The sequence below is a fragment of the Heptranchias perlo genome, chromosome 1, assembly GCF_035084215.1.
Source record: "Heptranchias perlo isolate sHepPer1 chromosome 1, sHepPer1.hap1, whole genome shotgun sequence".
Lineage (NCBI taxonomy): Eukaryota > Metazoa > Chordata > Chondrichthyes > Hexanchiformes > Hexanchidae > Heptranchias > Heptranchias perlo.
The window spans coordinates 195,440,453-195,464,655 of record NC_090325.1 but is presented as its reverse complement, the minus strand read 5'-3'; the positions used below and the strand labels follow the sequence as shown (position 1 = coordinate 195,464,655).

Here is a 24,203-nt window from a genome sequence, read left to right as displayed (position 1 = left end):
GAACAGTCTGGGTGGTACTTTCAATATTCAGGGCATACCCAGAACTTGTATTTTTGTCTAAGAAATTTGCACATTCCACTATGCCTCTAGTGAATATAAAATTATTATGGGATTTCATCACACTGCCATTTGTAGACAAGGAAAGTGCATTTTGTAAAGGAAGGCCTTGATGTTATCAATGAATACTGACTTACCAAGGCAATCCGATCTGAATTCAGTTAATATAGCAACATTACTTAAAGGCAGTACTGTGTCGGCACTCGCATTTCAGCAAATCAACAAAATGCATACATTGCCTGGGTTGAATAACTGCAATATGAGTACACAGACATAGATGTCTAGAGGATAATTCTGAATGACTTGTACTTGCAATTTTTAGTCACAATGGATAAACATAGGTTGCACTGTATTCAGTAACAACTAAAAACTGTAGGCGGGAGGTCCAAGACAGAAGTAGTAGATAAAAATGAAGCAACATGAACTCTGTAAATTGTAATCATTTTCAGGCTCAAGATGCTTACAATCTCTTTGTATAACTCAATTAACAAAATTAAAATGCAACAGCAGCTTGAAAATGAGCTTCATGCCTATTAGGGTTCAATATTTACAAGACAGTAGCTTTGGAGACTTCAGCAAATGGGCACACTAAAACTAAACTTTTCAACTTTTTAATTTTATTATCCGTCTTACCTTGGTGGATTGGAAGGTGCGTTCACAGAAGCAAAGTAATCCTGGTTCACCTGGGAGCCTCTGATGACTTCCGATACAGTGTTAATGGTCTATATAAACATGAAAGCCAAATGTAAAATCAAAGGTCACAGGTACAATAATGCATTGTGCACTACAATAATCAGGCTGGACAATGCTATCTTTATTTGATGAATGATTTTGTGAATTTTGTGATCCAGGTGATGGGTGTTAGTGATGGGCAAAAGCACACTTTCTATTCTAAGATTCCCAGTATCGACATCAAACGTTCCCAGGTCAGGTACAACAGGATTGGGTGCAAAGTAAAACTCCACCTACTCTTACCCGACAATGCAATTCAGCGCCAACCTCAAGAGGAGCACCTAATCTGCCAGCATGATGCACCATTTCCCCCACCAGCATTCATGTGGTCTTTTGGAGTAAGCTTGCCACAATGCTCAACCAGGGCAGTTTCCTGCTGTGGGCTCATGTCAATGGGAACAGTGAGACTGCCCAAGATCATTTCTTACAGCCAGAGGATTTTTCTCATCAGTCTGGTCTGGATTCAGAAGGCCAGCATCTACTTTAACTTGGACGCCTTCCTTTTCCATCAACAGCAAAAGATTTTTTTTCCCCCCTGTAAACAAGTTGAAAAAGGTTGACCCAGTTGGTCTGTCTTCAGGTCAAGTCGAGTGAGAGCATACATTTGCCGTTCGCTATACCTGCCCGAGATTGGGATCAGAGTATTTGTACTGGGAATATGCAGCTACAGTACTCTAGGGTCTTCCTATGATGTGGAGATGCCGGTGATGGACTGGGGTTGACAAATGTAAACAATCTTACAACACCAGGTTATAGTCCAACAATTTTATTTGAAAATCACAAGCTTTCGGAGGCTTCCTCCTTCGTCAGGTGAATCTGACGAAGGAGGAAGCCTCCGAAAGCTTGTGATTTTCAAATAAAATTGTTGGACTATAACCTGGTGTTGTAAGATTGTTTACATAGGGTCTTCCTACACTGTGCTTGGAAAGGTTCAAGGAACACATCTGCACTTTTAAGTTACACCTTCCGTCAACAGCAGTTAGCTCAAAAATATTTAATAGCAGTATCATGAATACTGCAGTTCTACCACTAACAAAATGTTATGCTTTTAATATTTTTTCAAATATCACCCATACGTACCCTATTAAAAAAATGTAATCACATTTGGTAACATTTTATTACTACGCTCATACAGCAAATAATCCTTATTGCTCCTAAACCTTTGGTAAATTACTCCTGTCCTGGCAATGTCATTATTATGCTTTTAATTTGTACTTGCATCACAAGACTTGACTAGAGGGCTTTAAAAATATGAAGTGGTTCGATAGAGTAGAGAAGATGTTTCCACGTTTGGAGGAGTCCAAAACTAGGGGCCATAAATACAAGATAGTCACCAATGAATCCAGTAAGGAATTCAGGCGAAACTTCTTTACCCAAAGAGTGGTTTGAATGTGGAACCCACTACCACAAGGAGTGGTTCAGGCAAATAGCAATAGATGCATTTAAGGGAAAGCTTGATAAGTACATGAGGGAGAAAGGAATAGAAGGATATGTTGAGGGTGAGTTGAAGTAAGGTGGGAGTAGGCTCGCGTGGAGCATAAACACCGACATACACCAGTTGGGCTGAGAGAACTTACAAGACAGAAAATGGCCTATGTAAATCCATGTAACTCACCTCAGTGAGAATGTCAGCGGGAACCCCAGTTGCCATCAGGATTGTGCACAACTGCTGCAACAAGCCACACTGGAATGCCGACTTCTGACAACTGCTTGTGGCACCAGGCGGGTTCACGGGAGACACCAGCACTCTCACCAACTAAAATTTAAAAAATCACAGTAAATGTCAGTGTAGCCCTTCAATCAAATAACTCTATTAGCATCCACACCAGTCCAGGAACTCCTGTAAAACAGAATTTTCTTTTTCAACCAGTGACATTTTGCAACTTACAGAAAATGTGCGTTTAAACTTTAGTTGCCAGCAGTATTCCAAGATCCAAATTAGGTAAGTCTCCCAAGCAAATGACATTTAAATATGTCTGAATGGCATCTCTTATCAAAATCATCTGTTCCTTAAAATGTGTTGTCAAATGCATCAGTTGAACTGTTCGGGAAAAGGTATTGTCAGTGAATAGGGCATTCGAGAACTTCATTCTGAAGATGCAGGTATGGATTTGGGTTTTGATAGCAAAGGGATAGGGGATGGGGAAGGGGAGCTATGAAGCATTGCTTCAGAGAAGAAAAACAAGGTCCATTAGTGACGCATCGGACATGTACCTCGAGGGCGCAGTTCATGGTTCAACCTTAGCAAGCAACCAGGCATATTGATGGAGCTGGACCAGAGGCATACAGTTTGGGCAGGTAAGGAAGAGGGTTTGTCTTGCTGACATTAATCGGAGGAAACCATTGCCTCATCCAAGACTCGACAGGAGCCTTGGAGTCAATAGTAGTAGTGTGACAGCATTGGGGTTTTTTTGGAGTGTATGTGAAAGGTGACCCCATTCTTATGGATGATTTTGGTGAGGGGTAGCACGATGATAAACAGAAAGATGAGAGGTGTGGAAAAACACTGCAGGTGACTGTACAGTCATGGAAGGAAAAAAAATGTTTGAGGAAATGCAACTGCAGTGGAACAGACAGGAACGGATATAAGAGGGAACAATCCCACGAAGGAAGGCAACTGAGGGGAGATAATGTCGAAGAACGGAGTGGAAGAATACCAAAATTATTAAAAGCTGGAGATGGGCAACAAGGCAGTAACACAAGATGTCATTTGTGACTTTGGCCAGGTCATTTTCAGTGCTGCGGGCTGGCCAGAAACAAGAGTAGAGAAAGTTGAAAAGAAAAACTTTGGAAGAGATGGGCTTGGAGTTGGGAACCTGGGAAAGGGCAAATTGGAGATAGGTCAGTATGTGCCATGGGACCTGCTGGAGCCACCTGAACAGGCATATGGGGCTTCAGTTTAACGTCTCAACTGAAAGATAGCAGTACTGCATTGATTTTATGTCCAAGTCCTAGAATACGCACTGAAGGCCTGATGTGAACCTTGAAAGCACCATCTCCTGACTCAGAGGCGAGAGTGCAACCAACTGAGCCAAACTGATACAAAAGGGAAGAAAAAATAATTCAGACAGGATTCCCACTCTTGATAGTTATACAGTGATCCATATAGAGTAACACATCTGAGGTGGATGTCGAGTGAGGACATCAGGCTTGGCTGTGATAACCCCTTCTGTCGAATAATCTGTCAATAGCATTAAGTCTCCCTCATAAAAATGGCCACTTGAGTGAGGTACCAGAAGACCACGTGTACCCAAACCATAATCTCAACATTAGACATTGCCTTTGAGAAATATACAGAGAAAACTGGGGAGAAAACAGAGGGTGCTCTCCAAATTTCTACTAGTTCGTGTACTAATTAAGATCAGCTTGGCAAAAAGATTACCTAATTTGTAGGGTCTTTGTTCTTCTATGGAATATTCTCCACACAATGCTGGAGTGGCCTGCTCCGGGCCACGCCTCTGTTGGGGGGAGGGTGAAATACCCAAGGACAACCTCATTTAAGGTATTCTGCCATGTCATGACATGATGCTGTGGAGGCACCCTCATATGAACAAACCCAACTCTCACTGAATACAAGGAATTGTCCCTACAGCTCATTTTACCCGGTGGCATCCAAGAAAACAAATCAATTGCATCCCCTGCAAGGCCAAGTGGGAATGTTTTGCGTGAAGGATGCTCTCAGAGACAAAAATTAATCTACAAGTTAAGGAATCTATCTTTTTTTCTACAGATCACATCTGGGGTTTGGTCAATTAGTAATTGGGGGGCGGGGATCTCAACAATGACAGCTTTGAGGTGAGCTCCAGGAATCATGCTGCTGGAGTACAGCGGGTGGTGGATTAGCAATGATCAGCCTTCTCTGTACCAGTCTATACGGTGTGGGGGCAAGCCAGTGCCTAGGGTGCCAGGGTACCAATAAATTAGTGATGCCATCAGACACCTGGTGCATGGGACTCTAGATATTTTCTCCTACAATACGTCAAAGACCATGATGCATATTCCACCTGTTCCTGGGAAAGAAGTCCAGACACACATTAGATGGCATGCTTTGTAAATAGGCAGCAAAGGTGGTGATCATGGTCTAATGCAGCAGTGAATGCCCTGGAGCAATTACAAGTGTTTGAAACCACTTTTCTCGTACAACTGTTGCAACAAACATCTGAGGAGTGAGACTCGTGCCAGTAAAACAAACTGACGCCCCAAGATGGAACAGGTACGTATACACTATGCAGGAATGGGACGGTCAACTTCAATATTAGGACATCATGGCCTCACAAAATGTCTTAAAAGGGAGGTCACTCCTTATGTAACCCAGCAGAACGTGACCCAGAACTGTAACACTCCAGTGGTGTCAAGAGAATGTAATCTGTAGAAGAATATTAATTTTTGTTTTTCTCTGCTCCCTCCTGATGCTGTATTGTAGAGTAAAGTCATGACCACTGTAGTACGATATTGTTTCAATCGTTATCTGTTGTAATTACCAACACTAGGGGTCAGTATACCAAGACCAAGGCTCAATTTTCAGGATGTGCGATTCTATTGATGCTGCATGTAAAGGCACAATTATTTTGATAATTGCAGCCACATTAAAATAAAGCAGGCCACAGAGACAAATATCTGGAAATCTCCACTGCTCTAATGAGGACCAGCACTTAATGTAGAAACCAAAAAAATAAGGGAAATTAAACAAACATACTCTAGGGGGGCACCCTTCAATGATTCTATCCAAGCCACTTGTTAGAAAAACCTCTTGCACATCATTCTGAGCAAAACACTGGACAAGCACAAGACAAGAGCTTGGTTCCCAAATTCTATAGGAGGATCAGAACCAAAAAGATCCAAGTCTGTTTTTTACAACACCAAAACGACTTGAAAAATCAGATTTTAATATATTTTCCGAAAAAGCACGCCTCTTTAAAAAGTTCTATATTAAAGCTAGTTCTTTTTTGAAATATTGTCTTAGTTTCAGATTCTCAGTCTGTCAACATTTCTCTGAATTTATGAAAAGGCAACCTTATGAAAATTGCACCAAATTAAAAGGCATTGTAGCATATATATATATATATATATATATATAATTTGGAAATATCCAAGGATAACTTCAAATCAGATGGAATAATTCAAATGTCAATGGAAAAAGTAAAATCAATGAAGAATTAATGACACTGATTAATCTCTTGTGGCTATGCACGCAAAGAAAATAACTAAAGCCTGCAAAAGACAGGTCAATGGCCAATGACCGTCCGGTAGACTTGGGAACATTTTAAGAAACTAAATGGGAGAATGGGTCACGCAGCTCACATTATCCAGATGCCTAAAAGAGAAACTGATTGCGATTCCAACAACTAATGAAAGCAGGAACAGATCACATAGTTTTCATGGACTCGATAGTAATAGTAACGGGTTTTCGGCCAGATCAATTCAGTCTCCAGAAAAGTAATGGAGACATGAATTATATGATTGACAATGCCAAGGTCGGTCGAAGGTGACACGGCTAAATTAGTTAATCAAATGGCCAGAAGAGGACCTAACCCAACATTGTTAACAATACCGATACATATGCCCAATGGCTTCAGTACCCACATACAAAAGATTGAACGTTCAAAACATTTCCAAGCAGCCGATTACTAAACATTGAAAAACTGGCCCAGCACCACAGCACTCAAACTCAACCACAATCAAGTGTTTTACTGGAGCAGGGTTGGGCATTCTGGAAAAGTTTCAAGCGGCTGGGTAAATATTTCAAACTTTGCACACCACAACGTATCAACGTGTAAGTGAAGAGGACAATAAATTCATTGAAGAAAAACCTTAAGTCATTCAAATTTCATTTTAATTAGACGTGTCAGCTTGGTTCAGTGGCAGCACTCTTACTTCTGAGCCAGAAGGTTATGGTCTCAAGTCCCACTCCAGGAGCTGAGCACATAATCTAGACTCTTACTTCAATAAAGTACTGAGGGACTGCTGCATTGTTGGAGGTGCTGTCTTTGAGATCAGATGTTAAACCCATTCCCCATCTGCCTGTTCCGTTGGATGTTAAAGATCTCATGGCACTTTTTGAAGAGCAAGGAGTTTTCCCAGTGTCTTGGCCAACATTCATCCGTCAACTATGAAAATAAGAGCAACTAGACATTCACGCCATTGCTGTTTCTGCAATCTTGCCAGAGGCAAATTAGCTGCTGTATTTGCCTACAACAGAACAGTGGCTACACTTGAAAAGTAACTGATTGGCAATGAAGTGCTTTGGGCTGTCTTAAGGATGTTAAAGACATTGTATAAAAGTATATTTGTTCATTCTTAATTTGTTAACTCTAAGCAATAATACCTGCAGCATCAGGTGAAGATTTGTCACTTTCTGTGCAGACCAACCAGAATTGTCTTCAGCAACTTCAAACCAAGGTTTCATGCGCTGAATGTATGAACCCTCCTTGAAAAAATTCTGATTTGAACTATTGTTCTTCAATAAGTTAAGGAGCAGTAGAAGACAATCTTCAACCACAATGCCTAGAACACATGAAAAACATTTATTAAAAACAGATATTTTACAAAGATATAAGGTGTCCTAACTTCTACACAACCAATTTTAGGGGAATTCATTTTTAATATGTTAATTTAAACCTCTTCGTCCCCCCATCAAACATGTTTTTGGTTGAAGTCTACGTCTATTTCTAACGTTGCTCGTGCAGGCTGGGACACTTCAAAAACTGAATTTGGTATCCTTAACCTCTCAGACGCCACAAAATGTTAGTTGAATACCAGTGACAAAGCAGAGGTGTGGATCGAAAGATTAGTTATACACACAAAATATTAGTAGGAAAAGGGAATGATTTTACATAGAAAGAGGGGAAACTGGTTTTAACATGCAAAATGCTCTCAATTTATATGACTGTCATGGAATCGGTTACGGGTTGGGTTTTTTTTGCCACAAAACTCCAGTGGGTACTTTGCATTGAAAATTAAGGGACTGAAGTTTCTCACACTGCTGTTCAACATTAATAATTAAAACCACCACATTATTATGCACATGTATATTTTGCCAAAGGAGATGATTCCTGATTCACAGGACATGGGCAAAGGGCCTGGAAAGATTCAATACTGATATCTGTATGTGATTTGAATTAGCAGTGTAGAGGTTTTACCAATTTCGGAATGGGAGTATTTCGATCATATCTAATGGGCAGGGTAGACGGGTATCTGGGACAAGGTGTCAAAAATCATGGCAAAACTCAGCTACATCTAAAGAAGTTCACCCAGAGTCACATTTAATGGAGTGGAAATGGAAGATCAGAAACCAAGAGTTTCCATTACGAAGACCAAGCAGCAGTGTTTTTAAATGTTGCTTTGATAAGTGAGAAAAACATCTATGGTTCACAGATCACCAGCCAGGCATGTTCACCTTAAACGAAGGTGTCCTGGGAAATATTGAAGTCAGGTGGTATGCTCACAATTGTTGGTTAAAACTGTGTTTTTGTTATCTTATGTCATTAGCTTAAATTTGTGCCCTCTCGTTACCATCTCAATCTATCACTATTTATGCAACCATAACCTTTTCATAATCTTTAAGGCCTCTTTCAGATCATCCGTCAACCTGGTCAGCACTGGTGAAAAAGTATCCAACTTCTCAAATCTCTCCATTACTGCAATCCCTTATCCCTGGTAAAATCCTAGTCAAGCTACACTGCACCTTTTCTATTCTCCCTCTAACGGGATGTGCACAATACGCCAACCACAACTTAACGTGTTCAGCATTAGGTTTTTGCTTTTGTATTCTATGCATGTAGATACAAAACCAAGGATTCCATTTGTCCTTTTTCTGCCCTTATCTGCTCATGCTAAAACCTTTAATGACTAACATATCTACACAAGGTCCCACTGCATGTCCACTCCCTTTAAAATATTACTCTTTAAGGTGTACATCCTTCCCCCATTCTTGAAGGCAAAACATTTTACTTTAAATTTCTCTGCTCTATTGCATCTGCCACCTATCCGTTGATCCGGCTGTGCTATCTATGTGCTCCTGCAGTCGTGCACAGTCCCAGTCAATTTACCAAATTCCTTAATTTAGTATCAGAAAATTTCAGTATTGCAGCCTCAATTCTCAAGTTCAGATCATTTTTGTAAATAGTAATAGCAGTCTCAAGATTGGTCCCTATGGACCACTCATCCTTCCAGTTCCCTTTACCCCTACATTTTCTGCCCTTCAGCAATCTACCTCACCATTTGGCATTCTCTTTGCCACAAGTCTCTTATGTGATACCTTATGACGTGCTTTTTGAATATCCATTGAAGCCACATCTGCTGCACTTCTTTCCCTATCCTCTGTTTCTTCAAAGAATTCTATAAGACTGCTTAAACACAACCTGCCCTTTAAAAAGCCATGCCGACTGGTCCCGATTAACTTAACTCCAAGCGTTTAGTAATTTTATCCCTATACTTTCCTGGCTTATACTTGTCTTTTGTTTTTGAAGAGGGACGTCACAAGTTTCCTTTCCACAGAACTTTGGAAAATTATAGTCAGATCCTCCTCTATTTCTTTCCTAGATTCCCTTGGATGTAAATCAGCAAATCCCTGTGATTTGTCTGTGTTAAGTGTGAGTAGCTTCGTTAGCACCATTTTTCTTGAAACAACACCCTCCACTAACAGTTCTTCACCCACTTCTGATGCCTCTGCAATCACAATGCCCAGCTCCTCTGCAAAAACAGAGGCAAAGTTCTTATTTAGTGTCTGCCATTCCCTTACTCTCCACTGCAAGCTTGTTAAATTACAGCTAATTATTACATGACATGGAGTAAAGTATTGATTCTGCAAATGAGATTGACAGGGTAAGTCATGTGCAAAAGCAGCACCAACATTTTCATTGTCAGAAATAGTCACATTAAATGTGAAAAGATGAAGAATGCATCACAATTGCAATGTTTTTCAGCTTTTAATTTTTTTTTTAATTAAGTTTTTGAAATGGAAGGCAAAGTCACTAGCAAACTACATTGTGACTTCAGTGAGCCAACAGTGAAGATATTTATAACAATGCAAGTGAAAAATAAAAATGCCCTGCGGCTTTTGTTTTGAAGGAAAAGAAACATTGATCGTCGTGTACACTAATCGAGTCTGTTTAGATTCAGGAATACCTCCATCACTGTTCCCTTCTTCAGTGATAATATCCAGCAGTCGCTCAAAGGCATTTTCAAAAGCTACAATCTTTTGAATGGCTGCACTGGCTTTTGTTAATTGTTGCAGCAACAGCAGTCCCTGGAAAAAACAAAGATGCTTTTACAACCTTTCACTTATAACGTCTTCCATTCTCTCCCTCCCCCAGCTATTTTAGCAGCACCATCAACAGAGAGCTCAAATAACAAAGTCTGCTTCACAGATCCACCAAGAGAAGTCCTAAGGCAGACAGACGTGAACTAGATTCATCCGCATTTAACTTTTAATATATGAACAAATTTGGGCTGTAGTGTGACAGAGGATTCAGTGCACTGTCCCTTAAAGATTTTAAAGACACAGACATCTGCCTCACTGGGGCAGTGAATGCTTTGTGAAGGAGAAATTGCAGGAAAAATACTTCTGAGCAATCCCTGTGCAGCTCCTAGCCACCTGTTAGGCACACTTGACAAAAGCTCTGGAACCAAGCAACCTGCTTCTTATTTGGCAAGAATAGAATGGTTGGCACAGGGGATAGGTGGAGGAAATAAACATTCAAAAAGGGACTTATTTTTGAAAAAAATGGGCAATCTTTGAATAACGCATCTAATATCTTATGTGACTACACGCTATTGATATTTCCAAAGCACTGCGAACACAGACAATACGGAAGGGTTGTTCAGTGCTAGAACGAACAGCATATAGTGCTTCCAGTTGGTCGTAAATCTTGCATTCAGTTGAAATCAGTGAGACATTTGTGTGTTGTAATTCTGGCCATGAAGCATTCTGGATTTTACCCTGAAACATAATGTTCAAAGTAGATCTTTAAAATATACAACATAATGTATAAAAAGGAAACTAGGATCTGTATCCACTGTTGTTCTGCAAGATCAGCACTGGGCCCTTTAGCAGTAAAAAGAGCACAACTAATATTCTACAGAAATAGTATATACAGTAGTTGGAAAAGCAAACTAAACTGAAGGAAGATTATTTTCCTCATTGGCTGAATATAGTTTATTTCTCGTATCTTAAGTGAATGCAAATCACGTAGCTCAGCAATTATGCACAGATGTTGTGACAATCATGTGATCTTTCTCTGATCCCATGCTTCATTAAAGCCGAGACACAGATTAATCCTCAGTCTAGGCACAGACAGCCTGCAGCATAGGAAAAATTTATCAAGTATCTGAACACTTCAAATCAGTTAGCAACACTGGGGAGGTGAATGGCAACAAGGTATGTTAAGATTAAGACAAGTGACACCAAAGATAGTTCATGTTATGTTTTCGTTTGTTATCACCAAATACTTTTGTAAGCATCACGGTAGTACCAATATAGCAGTTTTTGGTGGTCTTGTAAATTCATTGTGCTGAAAAAAAAGTACCTTCTTTGGAACACAGGTTCAGATAATAGTTTGCAAAAACATGAAGACTGTCGCGCTCGTCCTTCAATGTCGAAGACAACAGCCGAAATATCATCTCATTTTTGCAGCGAGTTCTTTGTTGACTAATGAGACCTATTTTTACTCGGAATGAGTATCCACAGAGTCAATAGTGGGTCCCAGATACACCAAGTTGGGAATCTTGATTTTTCAGGCAAAACTTGCTCAGCTGGTGTTTACATTCAGCATCAGCAATGCAACAGGTCTGATAGTAGGAGGTCCTTCATGGATGGTTTTTTGCCATGCTTTCATATCTTGAGCAAGTTGTTCCCACTTATGGACTTCTATTGTGCATTGTTTCAGAGTCGCTTTAAGCATTCTTAATATCTCTTTCACTGACCACCTCGAAATCACCTCCCAGTTGTCAGTGCACCTTAAAAGATCATCTTCGAGATTCGTTCATGTGCACCACGTGACCTGATCACTGTCGCGGTGCCTTCATGATCAGAGCATCAATGCTTGCCATGCCAACTTTTTGAAGAACTTCGGTGTCAGGGATCTTGTCCTGCCATCTGATCTTCATTAGTCGTCTCAGGCAGCTCAATTTCTTAATGTGGCGTGAATACGTTGTCCAAGTTTGCATGTCATCCTGAGAGTGGGTCACGAGAACACAGTCATCAGCAAGTCGGAGTTCACCAACAAGTTCTTCCAGCACCTATGTTTTAGCTTGCAGTCTTCTAAGGTTGAAGAGCTACCCATCAGTTCTGAATTTGACCCTGACTCCGATTTCGAGATTATTGAAAGCCACGAGAAGCATAGCAGCAAACAAATCGCTGAAGAGCAATGGGTGCATGGACATTTTTTTTTTTATTCGTTCATGGGATGTGGGCATTGCTGGCAAGGCCAGCTTTCATTGTCCATCCGTAATTGCCCTTGAGAAGGTGGTGGTGAGCCGCCTTCTTGAACTGCTGCAGTCCATGTGGTGAAGGTCCTTGACACCATTTGTAACGAGGAAGGAGATGGAATTGTCCCCTTCTTCCATGACTCATGCCATCATGGAATTGTTTGACCATTTCAATGAATATGTCTGGGCATCCAAACTTGAAGGTTATTTTCCAGGGACTTTCTCTACTGACAGTGTCGAATGCCTTTGTCAGGTCAACAAAGAGACAGTAGAGGTCTACATTTTGCTCTACATTTTCCTTGGAGCTGTTTGGCTACGAAGGTCAGATCAGTTGGGCCTCTTCCCTTTCTGAACCCACACTGACTGTCTGGTAGGATTTTTTCAGCAGTGTGTTGAATAAAGCGATTAAACATCACTCTTGCCAGGATCTTTCCAGTAATGATAAATTCCCCATTGATTATTGCATCGCCACATTGCAAACAGTCTAGAATAAATCTGGACATTGGCCCCTGAAGTAACCATAGCTCAATGGAATGTGCTTGCATTTTATCTGATGGTCATCAAACCACCAGTTCAAAACAAAAATGCACATATACAACAAATTGCCAGGGTTCCCAAGAGTTATCTCCAAATGAAAATAAACTGGCTAGATTTTCACAAATAATCAGTTCATCTGCCATTGTACATCAGGGCCCAAAGTGAGCTACGCAATGAAATGCAAATTTGATCTGAGGAATATGATAAAGAACTTCTGACCCACAACTTAGCCATAAACACGGAATTTCAGGCAAATTCAGGTAAAAACCCAGACAAAGTCTAATAGACCAATATAACAAATAATTATATACACATCAGTAAAAATGGCCAGAGTTTATGTCACTGCATAAGGTGAAGCAACTTTTAACAGCTCTTCTGAAATAAAAGGCTGAAATAGGTTTGAAACTATTGGGTCAAAGTAGGTAGATAGATATTTTTAAAAAATATGGAGGGTTCAGGTTGGATATCATTTTTGGGGGAAAAGTGTGAGGAAGTGGTCATTGGCCCTTATTAAGCACTTCTCAGAACTAATTCTGGCTCTGGGCAACGCAAGAGCTGTGGCCATAACAGATGCTTCAGAGGGAATCTCCCAAGAAACAGAAGTTACAAGGCAATGTTAGCAACTTTTAACAACGGGTCCTGCTCCATCAGGGCAGAGATAAACTAACCAAGTCAAGATTCTGTCTGAAACCAGCGAGTAGGGATTTAGCCACATCCCCGACATCACCTGCTTTCTCTCTAATTTTGGTCCCTCTCCACTACTTCAAATGTGAATATCTTAAACAAGTCTACCCGAATTCTTAGAAAGGGAAAGTTACTCTAAACACATGGTTTAGTGACTGCGTAACCAGTAACTGGTTTTAAACAATTTTTGTTCAGTTTTGACTGGCATGTTAAAGGCATAGATTTCTGGGAGAGGATACGTACATCATTGCGAATCACTTCTCTGGAATCTGCAAGCAAATCCATCATCCTCGACACACCTGTACATTTAATATTCACAGTTAAAAATTAACTTTCTGAAAGGGAATCAGTAATTTTATACTTCATACAAAACTATGCAGCAATCATGTCTCCTTCAAAGACAACTAATACTTACTTCACAATTACAGATTTCCAAGCTGCTCGCATTCTGTTCAAAAAGTGCATTCACATTAACACACTCCAAGAATGCGAGCAGCTTGGAAATCTGTAATTGTGAAATAAGTATTAGTTGTCTTTGAAGGAGACATTCACAAAGAAAAATAATGAACTTAACACAGAAGAAAAATAACATACATCACCAATTAATTTGTAATTCATTTTCTTATCACAACAATCTTTTAAATTCCTTCACCAATTTTTGGGTTATGATCCAGTTTATTTTAAAGTTGTCATCCTTCTTTCAGGATTTCTTCTATGGCTTTAAAAAGGTTTACTTGTGCAAATCTGTGTTTTCCTATTTAACAACCTGTCCATATGTTTTTAAAATCGTATATGTGTATTTACCCAGCAACAGCATAAATTGTGATTAAATTTCTAATTTTTATTAAACAAATTGATATGTTAACATTTTAATTTTATAAAAGGGAGGCATCAATGAATTTTGGGGATGCAGTAGTCCACAGAATGCGGTAGCACTAAGGCAGAAGGTTCAGACTTGAGGGGAGAAGAGTATCTGGATGGAGGTTCATGCCAGGCCAGAAAGCCAGGAGTGGGCTTTATATGAAGAGAGGGAGGGGATCGAGTGGGGCCAGGAGATTGGAAAGGCTGATTTTGGCAGCAGGAGGCAGCCAGGCCGTGGTTTGGTGATGACTTCTGGAAGTTGTGGTCCAGTTTCTTGGTTATTCAGCATCAGCCTCACAATCCAATTGCACTCTGTGTGCACGTCTTATAATGGAGCAACCACACCCTCCCTATCACACCCTTTGCTCTGTTACCAGTCTGCCACACTCTCTACCTATTCACAGGCCTCTGCCCGTGAACAATGCAATATTATACATGTCACAGTCTAAATTTTTGATTACACTGTACACACAGCTTCATCACTATTTTTGATTTCAAGTACCTGCCTTTCTGAATTTTGGCAATTGTGCGAGAAAACAATTTTTTGATTAAAAGAAACCTTGGTCTAGCTTCACTTTTTAAAATTACTCTTTGTGCTCATCAAGGTAATGAAATTAGCATGGGGAGTGTAACACTTCCCATTTTGGGCACCCACCAGTCAGTCAGCATCAGTCACTTCCAGGTGAGGTTAGATGCAGAGAAAAGCTCCCTCTATTCTGCCCCATCTTCAGAACAGCACTCAACTGCACCACTGGGGGATTCTCCCTCTTTCCCCCCACCCCTCCCCTACCCCCGCATTAATGCTAACCTGTGGACACTCTCACTGGAATTGGAAATTAGGTGCAATTTCATACTGTCGGTCTATCCTCACTAGAAGTGGATTCAAGCTGTTGCATCATTTTTCTAGGAAAAATACATGACGATAGTTTTTCTGTTGCCGGGGGTTGGTGGTCAGTGGTCAAACATTTAGCCAAAATAAAGCACAGCCCTATCGAAGGTTCAACAAAAAATGAGTTGTATTTCCTTAGAATGACCCTACCTGCTGATCTATTTCAATATAAAATTATAATTTTGCTAAATCATGTCTTAATTTGTTCAGCAATGTGAATGTGAAAGGTGCTGTGTAATGCAAGTTCTTCCTATCTGGCCCACAGATTCTGTGGTTGCCAACTCAATGCCCCCAAAGAGAAAATGCTTGGACACCCTAGGGTTAAACATAGATGCAATTTGTGGGTAGAAAGGAACTGTTGCTCTAATATTTTGTTAACAAATTTGCACTATAGGGATTAAACAGAACTCTTGTATCGGGGAGAATAGCACAGTCCTATTTCACAGTAACATCCCTTTACTAAGGAGAGAGTAGGCAACAGGCTTATGTTTTCTGACAGGCAACATAGAGAAGGTACAAAAGATTACTGAAGAAAAGCAGAGCAGGCCCTGGGCTTTCACATCTGGTATCTGGGTTCAAATGGAAAGTGGCAGTAAGGGTTCTTTAGGGAAGGAGGTCAGACAGCCTGTATCTATTCCCAGTGGGAATGGGCCGACAGCACAAAATTGCCAACTGAAGTCCGAGACCCCGCAAGGTTGGACAGCTTGAATCCAATCCTAGTGTTGCATAATTTTTCTGGGAAAATACATGACGATAATTTTGACATCGGCTATTGATAGTGTATCAGGGTTAGATTTCAAAATTGACATGGAGTGAATTTTAACTTTATCTAGATTTGGAGTATTAACATGGGTGAAATTACTGTGCTTGTTAAGTTTAATTTTGTCCTGGGTTGATGGGAGTTTGTTGCGCACTTCCAGCTTATTCAACTTTGACCTTTTGTGCTATGCACTGTTCAGAGTAAACCATGTTCTTACCCATTGGGCTGACAAGGATAATTTGTTGAACTTGTGGACCTTGGTTTTTTAAAAGTGCAGTTAGAAGTTTCACTGCAGGCCAACGCACATGAAAATCAAACTCCTGAAATTAAAGAGTAAGTTTCACATGTTAAAGGGCACAAAAGTTTGTGGTCAATAATGTTGAAATACATTAGGCACAGGAAAGCCTTTCAAGAAGCTAAATTAAACACTGAACAGATAGTGAGTGGTCTGATGGCATAATAGCTAGTGTCAGACTTGGGTTAATGCCAGAGATGACTATCATGACAAGATTCAACTGCAGCCATCTGAGGAGATGCTGAGTGGGAGCTGTGGTGGGGAGAGGGGGGAAACGGATGGACGACAGCAATAAGACAGGAGGCAAGGGGGAAGCAAATGAAAAATGAAACACATCCAGTTGGGTTCAGAGCTGCACAGCCAAAGCATCAGTTCACACAGACTCTTGGTTAGAGGCAGCAACACAATGTAAATGAACAAAATCTCACGGGAAAAATCAAGCCAATTATTCCCCTCTAATAGATAACTGTGTCTTTTTCTACAAGTTCTATAAGCACAGAAAAAAAGCCAAGCTCTCTTTCTTTCAAAATAAACATATTATTTCCTCCTGGTGTATGAAGCCATGCAACTGTTTTCCTTCTTTGAGTAAAAAAAATAGCAAATACGTAGTCTGATCCAAAAATTAAATTACATGGGAGAGAGAATCTGCTCTATAACTGATGTACATAGTTAGAATTGCACACCAGCAAGGAGTCCTGCTGGGACTTAAAGTCGACCCACTAATAGGGGAAATTTGGATCTTCTTGTTTATTGTAATGTTGTCTGCTGCAGGTGAAAACTCACCGAGAAGTCCCACTCTCCCAGAATTTCTATGATTCTGCAGAATAGATAAGCACTGTGACTTCCCACCCACCCCCCCCCCCCCCACAAACTATAATATGTTTCCAATTTAATGGAATAGACAGGTGACCATGTTATGAAGACAATTTGTCACTGACTGCTATTAGAAATCATCAGACCAGAAAAAGTGTCCGTAATAATCAGGTGACCCATCTCTAGATGTGGCTGCACTTCACTTGTCAATGACAGCAAAATATTCAAATAGCAAACATTTTTTAAAAATTCTTTTTTAATCCTCAGTCCCCTTCAGATACAGCACCATAAACTTTTGATTGGCATCTACAATTCTTTTCTCATCAATTTTCTCATCCCTTCCCCAATGCCATTCACTCCTTGCTGGAGTTCACTTCTATCAGTGCCCTCCTGTACCTTGCACAAGGGGCCATTATTCACTTGACAACTCAAGTGTCAACAGGTTGTTCACCTGCAGGTAACATCACTGGCAATTCAGATCCTGTCCTCACTGAAACCCATACATGTACCCATTCCAGCAGAGATCACCGGATAGCGATCAGGAGAAGGAATTGTGGATGATTTTCCCTTTGTTAACCTGAGGTACTGAAGGAAATTGAAGCTGCAATATGTGCGAGCTCAGATCAGCTAATTCAGCACAGGCTGGAATGGAATCAACCCTCTGATCTCCCTGGTCTGCACAGCTCAACTACTCCCAGGGTAAATTTACAGAGCTATTGGGGAACTGGATTCTACAATCGAAAAACAGACTCAAAATTTACACAGTAGTCAACCTTTACTTATTGTTAGTGGCAGAGCCGATGGTGGTAGTGGGGGGAATGGGTGTCAATGAGATTTTCCAACGTGTCTTCCCGCCCCCTTCCTGCCAAGTCGCCCAAATTGCCCCCACTTATTAGCAGTACAATATAGTGAATCCATGTATCAATTTCCCCAAGATTTTCAGACTCGTCTAGTTTTCTTACTCCACAAAAGGGTTGAAATGGAAACAGAAACTCACCTCTAACAGGGATAACAGCAGGGATAGATTTTCTTGGTGTTTGATATAAATCTCTGTGAACTGCCCAGCCAGATCGTCAGTGCTCTGCTTCTGAGCATTCTCCTCTGCAAAAAAAAAGGAATGGGAGAAAAACAAGTGTGTAAATCTGAATGGATGTTGTCAAGCTACAAAATTTGGGCATCACCAACAGAATTTAGAGATGAAGCAAGTGTGGTTAGAAGCAAGAAACTGCTCGGGCCTGAGATTACAAACACGAGGACAGCAACGCGAAAAAGACTGAATATTGTTCAGATCCAACGGTAGGTAAATTTAACACATGGGGGCAATACAGCAATAGATATTATATCACGTAAATAAGTTTTAACAATCAGGGTCTTTGGGTTTTTAGTGTGGAAGGAAGTCAAATTTACATTAATAAAACATTTCAAGGTATTTGAAAAAAGTGAAAGAAAGATTCCAGTTATGACACTATTTCTTGATTTCCCTGGTGTGCACTTTGGCTCTACATATAAGTTTCATGTCACCTCCAAATGGGACAGTAGAACTGCTCTCAGAGAATTCTTTTAAAGCTACTGGCTGTCTAAAGCCCATGAACACAGTTCATGATCATTAAAAAGGCAATTACTTGCACTGAAGATGACAAGACTTAGAATCATACAGCACAGAAGGAGGCCATTCAGCCCACTGTGCCAGTTCTTTGAAAAAGCAGTCCAATTAGTTCCACTCCCCCTGCTCTTTCCCCAGAGCCCTGGAATTTTTCCCTTTCAAGTATGTATTCAATTCTCTTCTGAAAGTTACTATTGAATCTGCTTCCATCACCCTTTCAGGCAGTGCATTCCAGATCATAACCACTTGCCACGTAAATAAAATTCTCATCGCCCCTCTGGATCTTTTGCCTATTACCTTATATCTGTGTTCGCTGGTTACCAATCCACCTGTCAGTGGAAACAGTTTCTCCTTATTTACACTATCAAAACCCTCATAATTCTGAACACCTCTATTAAATCTCCCCTTAATCTTCTCTGCTCTAGGGAGAACAATCCCAGCTTCTCCAGTCTCTCCACATAACTAAAGACCCTCATCCCTCGTATCATTCTGGTAAATCTCCTCTGCACCCTCTCCAAGGCTTTGACATCCTTCCTAAAATGTGGTGCCCGGAATTGGACACAATACTTTAGCTGAGGCCTAACCAGTGATTTATAAAGGTTTAACACACCGTCCTTGCTTCTGAGCAAAGCAGTCACACTCTCACTCAATTAAGAATTATGACTCCAACCCCCTTTATAATGTATATTGAGTTTATGACAGGTTATATTTATAAGCCAAATGGGAAAGTAATGGGATAATAATTTGATCCATAATTACCAAAGTATATGAAATTGGGTTCTGACGAAAGGTCATCGATCAGAAATGTTAACCATCACACCTTACTCTCTCCACAGATACCGCCTAACCTGCATTTTCAGTTTTTATTTCAGATTTACAGTATCTGCAATATTTTTGTTTTACTGCATGAAATTGTATGCCGGTTTTACCACAAATCAGTCTCAACGGTGTTGGGACAACCTCCTCAGGCTTAGACAAGTCTATTGACTCTCCTGCATTTGAAAGGAGACTCATGAACTGGATTGCATTATCCCAACTTCTTGCCTCAGAATTATGATGTAACACCTAAATGCAAGGCAGCAGCAAATCTCAGGATTTCTATTGTTTTCTGTCATTGAACAAGAAAAATCAAGATAAAGTTATGGAGGGTGGACTAACCCAGCATTTCTAACAATAGTAAAGGTCTTCCATTTAAAACTATATAAACATAATAAAGCAAAAAGGAGAAAAATAAAGAGAATGAGAAGCAACGAGAGAAGTAAGATCGCAAATGAACAGCTGTTGCTGTCCAACCGAACTGCAGATTTTTGTTATGCATTAATACTGGCTCTCAAACAGATTACTCAGATTGCAAGAGTTAATCCTAATTTCTCTATTAAATTATCAATATTTATTTTAAAGGATTTAAATCTATAACTCCCCAAACTTTCTCTTAGTATTGGATTGCCAGGACAAGTGAGTCACCATACAGATCTTTTTCAGGTTGTAATTACTCAAATCCAAAATCAAATATCTCACTCAGTCGGTGCTCAAAATGTCTACCCTATGCAAATACATTAAACTCAAAAATAAAAACTGTTCTAAAGCAGTCAGTCATCACAAAGGTCAAATTCTCAAAACACAAATCTGCTTTGATTTATGTTAAGGTTTTGATCTATGTTAAGGTTAATGATTGAGTTGCTTTTGAAGATGATGACATTTCTACATTATTTGTTACCTGATCAGCCTTTTAGCCTTTCAAACCGGGAGGAATATTTTAGCATGAGAAAAAAACATGCATTTTCGGAACACATGCCAATTTACAAATGTGTGTTTTACTCATGGTAATTAACTGCCTCTTCCTCTATTAGGAATAGATGCATTCTCATCTTTAAAAACAAATGCAGTTAGTCTAGCTAATAAGTATGCATTCAAGATTTGAGCAGATTGTTAAATTTAAAATGTCATTTTCCATTTGCAAACTTACTTGAAGCAACACTATGCAAAAGTAATGAAAGTTTTACCTTCAGATTCATTTGCTGAATTATACATGAAAGAGAAGAGAGACATCAACTGAGACCAAACAGATAGTCACAAATGCAGAACACTGCATGCAGCAGATATGCTGAAGCACTGGTGCCCAAAACAAATATGGAGATAAAGCACGCTACAATATTAATTTTTTAAAAGTATGGCACCTTGGAGAAAAATTTTTGTGATCAACCTTTATAATGGTACAAGTACTTTGTCCATCTAAAGAACTGAATTCACATGAGTATGCTATTTCCGAGGATGAAGCACCACATTATTGTTAAGCACATGATGTATTTTAAAGATGTATCAACCCCCAAATTTTGCCCATTGGTGCTCATAGTTTTTTCTGACACAAAAGTTACCCTGGGGGGAAAAAATGCTTAATGTCTTAATGCATATCCAACTTGGCCATCCTCTGATGCTAGGAATTTTTTTTTTAAGACTACAACAGAAAATCTAAATTGCAACATTCCAAAAAACCCAAATCCTATAGAACATAAACTCTAAAAATTTAAGTGGATGATGGTGTTATTGTTATCCCTCATTCCATCTTAATTTATCTTGGACTGCCACTGCATCATGTAGTCAAGAAACCCCAATACCAAACAATGGCAGCAACCTCACTCCTGTATAACTGAAGGTAACATGTGCGAATCAATTTATACAATACTTAACTACAGGCAAGTTTAACATCCATTGCAAGGAAATTCCTTGAAATAAATGAGATCTCCCATGGGCAAATATTTGGAAAAATGCAATTTGAGAAAGGACTATGGGCATGGATTTCAGATAGGTCATGTTTAATTAACCTGCTGGAGTTTCCGAAGACATTAATTACATGGTGGACAGGAAAATGCAATGGCAATTATATACTTAGGTTTTCAGAAAGTTTTAACAAGGTTCCACATCAACAAGTAACAGGGTGCAGTACAGGAATCAAGAATAGAAGGTAAATCATAGTGCTAGATAGATAATTGGCTTAAGAGAAAAAAAAGAGGATAGCGATAAATGAGATCTCTCAAAGTTAGAATGAGGTCATGAGCAGAATACCCCAAGAGGTCAGTCTTTGGACATTTGCTGATCTCCTGTAGTGTTGTTCACAGATAGTCAGAAGATACACTATTGTGTAGTATCTGTGTTATTCTACTGCTAGAACAGAGCTATGTTTCAGATGGCCCATATATTAAGAATCCTGCGAATTTCTTTCCCATATTATCCTTACTTCCTGTGTCACAATTTGGAATAATGTTTTTATGTCGACATTTATAAATGCAAAAATCCTGTGTCAACAACTGCATATTAACATTTATAACTGGAAAAATCTGAAGTCAGTAGTTGCCGGGTGCGTTGTTTTTAAACTCAGGATCTCCCTTTTTGTTTGTGGCCGCCTGATCCCAGGCCTCAGGTAGCACCCGGCCGATTACTCACCGCCCTATGTGGTCTGGCTTCAAACCCAGAGCTCAGGCCTACCCACCCAACCCAACTGCTGCTGAATTGGCCTTGGTGCTGTCTCCCACCCCCTCCTACGCACCAGGTTTCATATATTCCCACTAGTGATGGGGACTCAGACCTACCATCTCAGTTTTTGTGCTCCCATGTCTCAACCTGCGACCCTCTCACGCTAGATCCTGCGCCCCCCCAACCCTTCCTACCGAACAGCTTTTCTCTCCCCACAAATTCTCCAATCTTCAGTGCCTGTCAAATCAGTACTGAAGCCTTTAACATGTTCAATCCTTCACAAGCACTTAACACTACATCTTTATATTGTATAATTGCTAATTCATTAAGTGCCTTAGCAAACCCAGAGCTTTTTATTGTCCTCAGTCATTTTGAAAGAGGCTTTCAGATTTTTTTAAAACTTACCTTTCACATCATTACAGGCAGCACAAAGAAACCTGCCATTGTGAGCTATATACTCAGTAGACAAATATAGTGTACTGATCCTAAACACCTTAAACTAAGAGCCTTTTTATACTTCAATAATTTTGACGTCACTTTTTTAAAACTGACCTTTGGTGCCACAATAAAGTTAGCACAATGGAGATTTTACATTGTCACAGTGGTGCCAACTCACCATGAGCAATGCCACAGTGTATCTACTCGCAATATATTAAAAGTTTAACATATTGCACACACTTCCAAGTGTCACACTTCCTGTAAAGGATTCCCTAGTACACTATGTCCATCACCCGTACTGTTATTAAACAGCAGAGCTTTATTCATCACTTTTCCTCGGTCATAAAAAGTTTATCAGTTATATTAAGAGAAAAAATAAAACAAGAGAACCACCTCATTTTATTTCAGGTCAGCCTCATCTACATCGTCATACATGTAAAGGTTGATTTCAGTCATGCAGTGATACAGACGTAAAGTTTGTTATTCACCGTGGTATATTTTCAATTATTTATAATGAAGCGAGTTAAAAGGCAAAGTACACATTATTGAATTCAAAGACAAATTTCAGTCAAGCTTAAGAGCTAGAAACAAAGATACAGTACAATCAGAATGCTTATCTGAAAAGTGATTGAGTACTGAAATGCTCCACTGTACCTGGCTCCTCCTCTTCTACATCATTAGAGATCAGATTGTAAAGAGTATCCAATGCATAGCCAATAATTTCAGAGTCTGAGCTGCAAAGGGAATAGAATAAGGTATAATTATCCATTCAAATCAGGACATGTGAAACCAAATTGGTAACACTGCTATTCTTTTTAATCCTGCTTTTTAATTAGTATATGAAAAGTTATCCAAAATATATCCATGAACTAATGTGCAGTTACGATACTGGCATCTACCTGACAATGGGTAAGAATGCCCATTGATGATAAATCTAACTCGGGCAATTACCGCCCTATCAGCCTCCTCCCAATCATTAGTAAAGTGCAGAAGAAGTCATCAACACTGCCAGTAAGTAATACTTACGCCACCAATGACCTGCTAACCAACACTCAGTTTGAGTTTCACCAAAACTACTCTGCTCTGCTCCAGACATCATCAGGGTCTTGATCCAGACATGGCCACAAGAACTGGATGCCAAAAGAGAGGCAAGAGTAGCTGCCTTCCACATCAAGGTAGAATAAGCCATTGAGTAGGTACATATAATACAGGAACCATCGATCTGGGATAATTGAACATGAGGCCTGCTTATCCTGCACTTTCCATCTGCGTCATTCAGGTGGGATAGTTTAGTACAATAAATAACAAGCCTTAACTGGCCCAACTAACACATGGTCTGAAAATTCAGCCTAGTGCATCTCATACCATTTTTTCCTGGGCACTACAGTTGGAGTGCTCATCAATTTGGTAAAGGATCACAATTCCAAGGAGCGACTTGACTTGCACATGGGCTGCTCTCACTGATAACTCCGCGTGCATATCTTCAAACAACCACACCCCCCCTCAAACAGTTAAAAAGAGAATAACCAACTGAAAACCAAAAGCATTAACATGTGAATGAAAGCAGTTTTTACTCAGAAGTTTAGAACCATTGAAGTTTATAGCACAAAGGAGATCATTTGTCCCAACATATTTG

General features: G+C 39.9%; 1 protein-coding gene across 4 annotated transcripts in view; it reads right to left on the bottom strand.

Annotated features, from left to right (window-relative positions):
• The window catches only part of uso1 (USO1 vesicle transport factor), an 85,491-nt gene that overhangs the window by 35,271 nt on the left and 26,017 nt on the right, over positions 1 to 24,203 (bottom strand). For 2 of the 4 annotated variants that reach the window (XM_067994578.1, XM_067994595.1), the window contains exons 4-12: positions 23,222 to 23,301; positions 20,662 to 20,676; positions 18,053 to 18,156; positions 16,165 to 16,267; positions 13,681 to 13,736; positions 9,916 to 10,036; positions 7,115 to 7,293; positions 2,405 to 2,545; positions 691 to 779 (exon numbers count right to left, since the gene is read on the bottom strand). In XM_067994578.1, the coding sequence (XP_067850679.1) occupies positions 691 to 779; positions 2,405 to 2,545; positions 7,115 to 7,293; positions 9,916 to 10,036; positions 13,681 to 13,736; positions 16,165 to 16,267; positions 18,053 to 18,156; positions 20,662 to 20,676; positions 23,222 to 23,301 (888 nt within the window). The remainder of the gene's footprint in view (positions 1 to 690; positions 780 to 2,404; positions 2,546 to 7,114; positions 7,294 to 9,915; positions 10,037 to 13,680; positions 13,737 to 16,164; positions 16,268 to 18,052; positions 18,157 to 20,661; positions 20,677 to 23,221; positions 23,302 to 24,203) is intronic. The other 2 variants (XM_067994589.1, XM_067994603.1) reach the window with 1 other exon arrangement.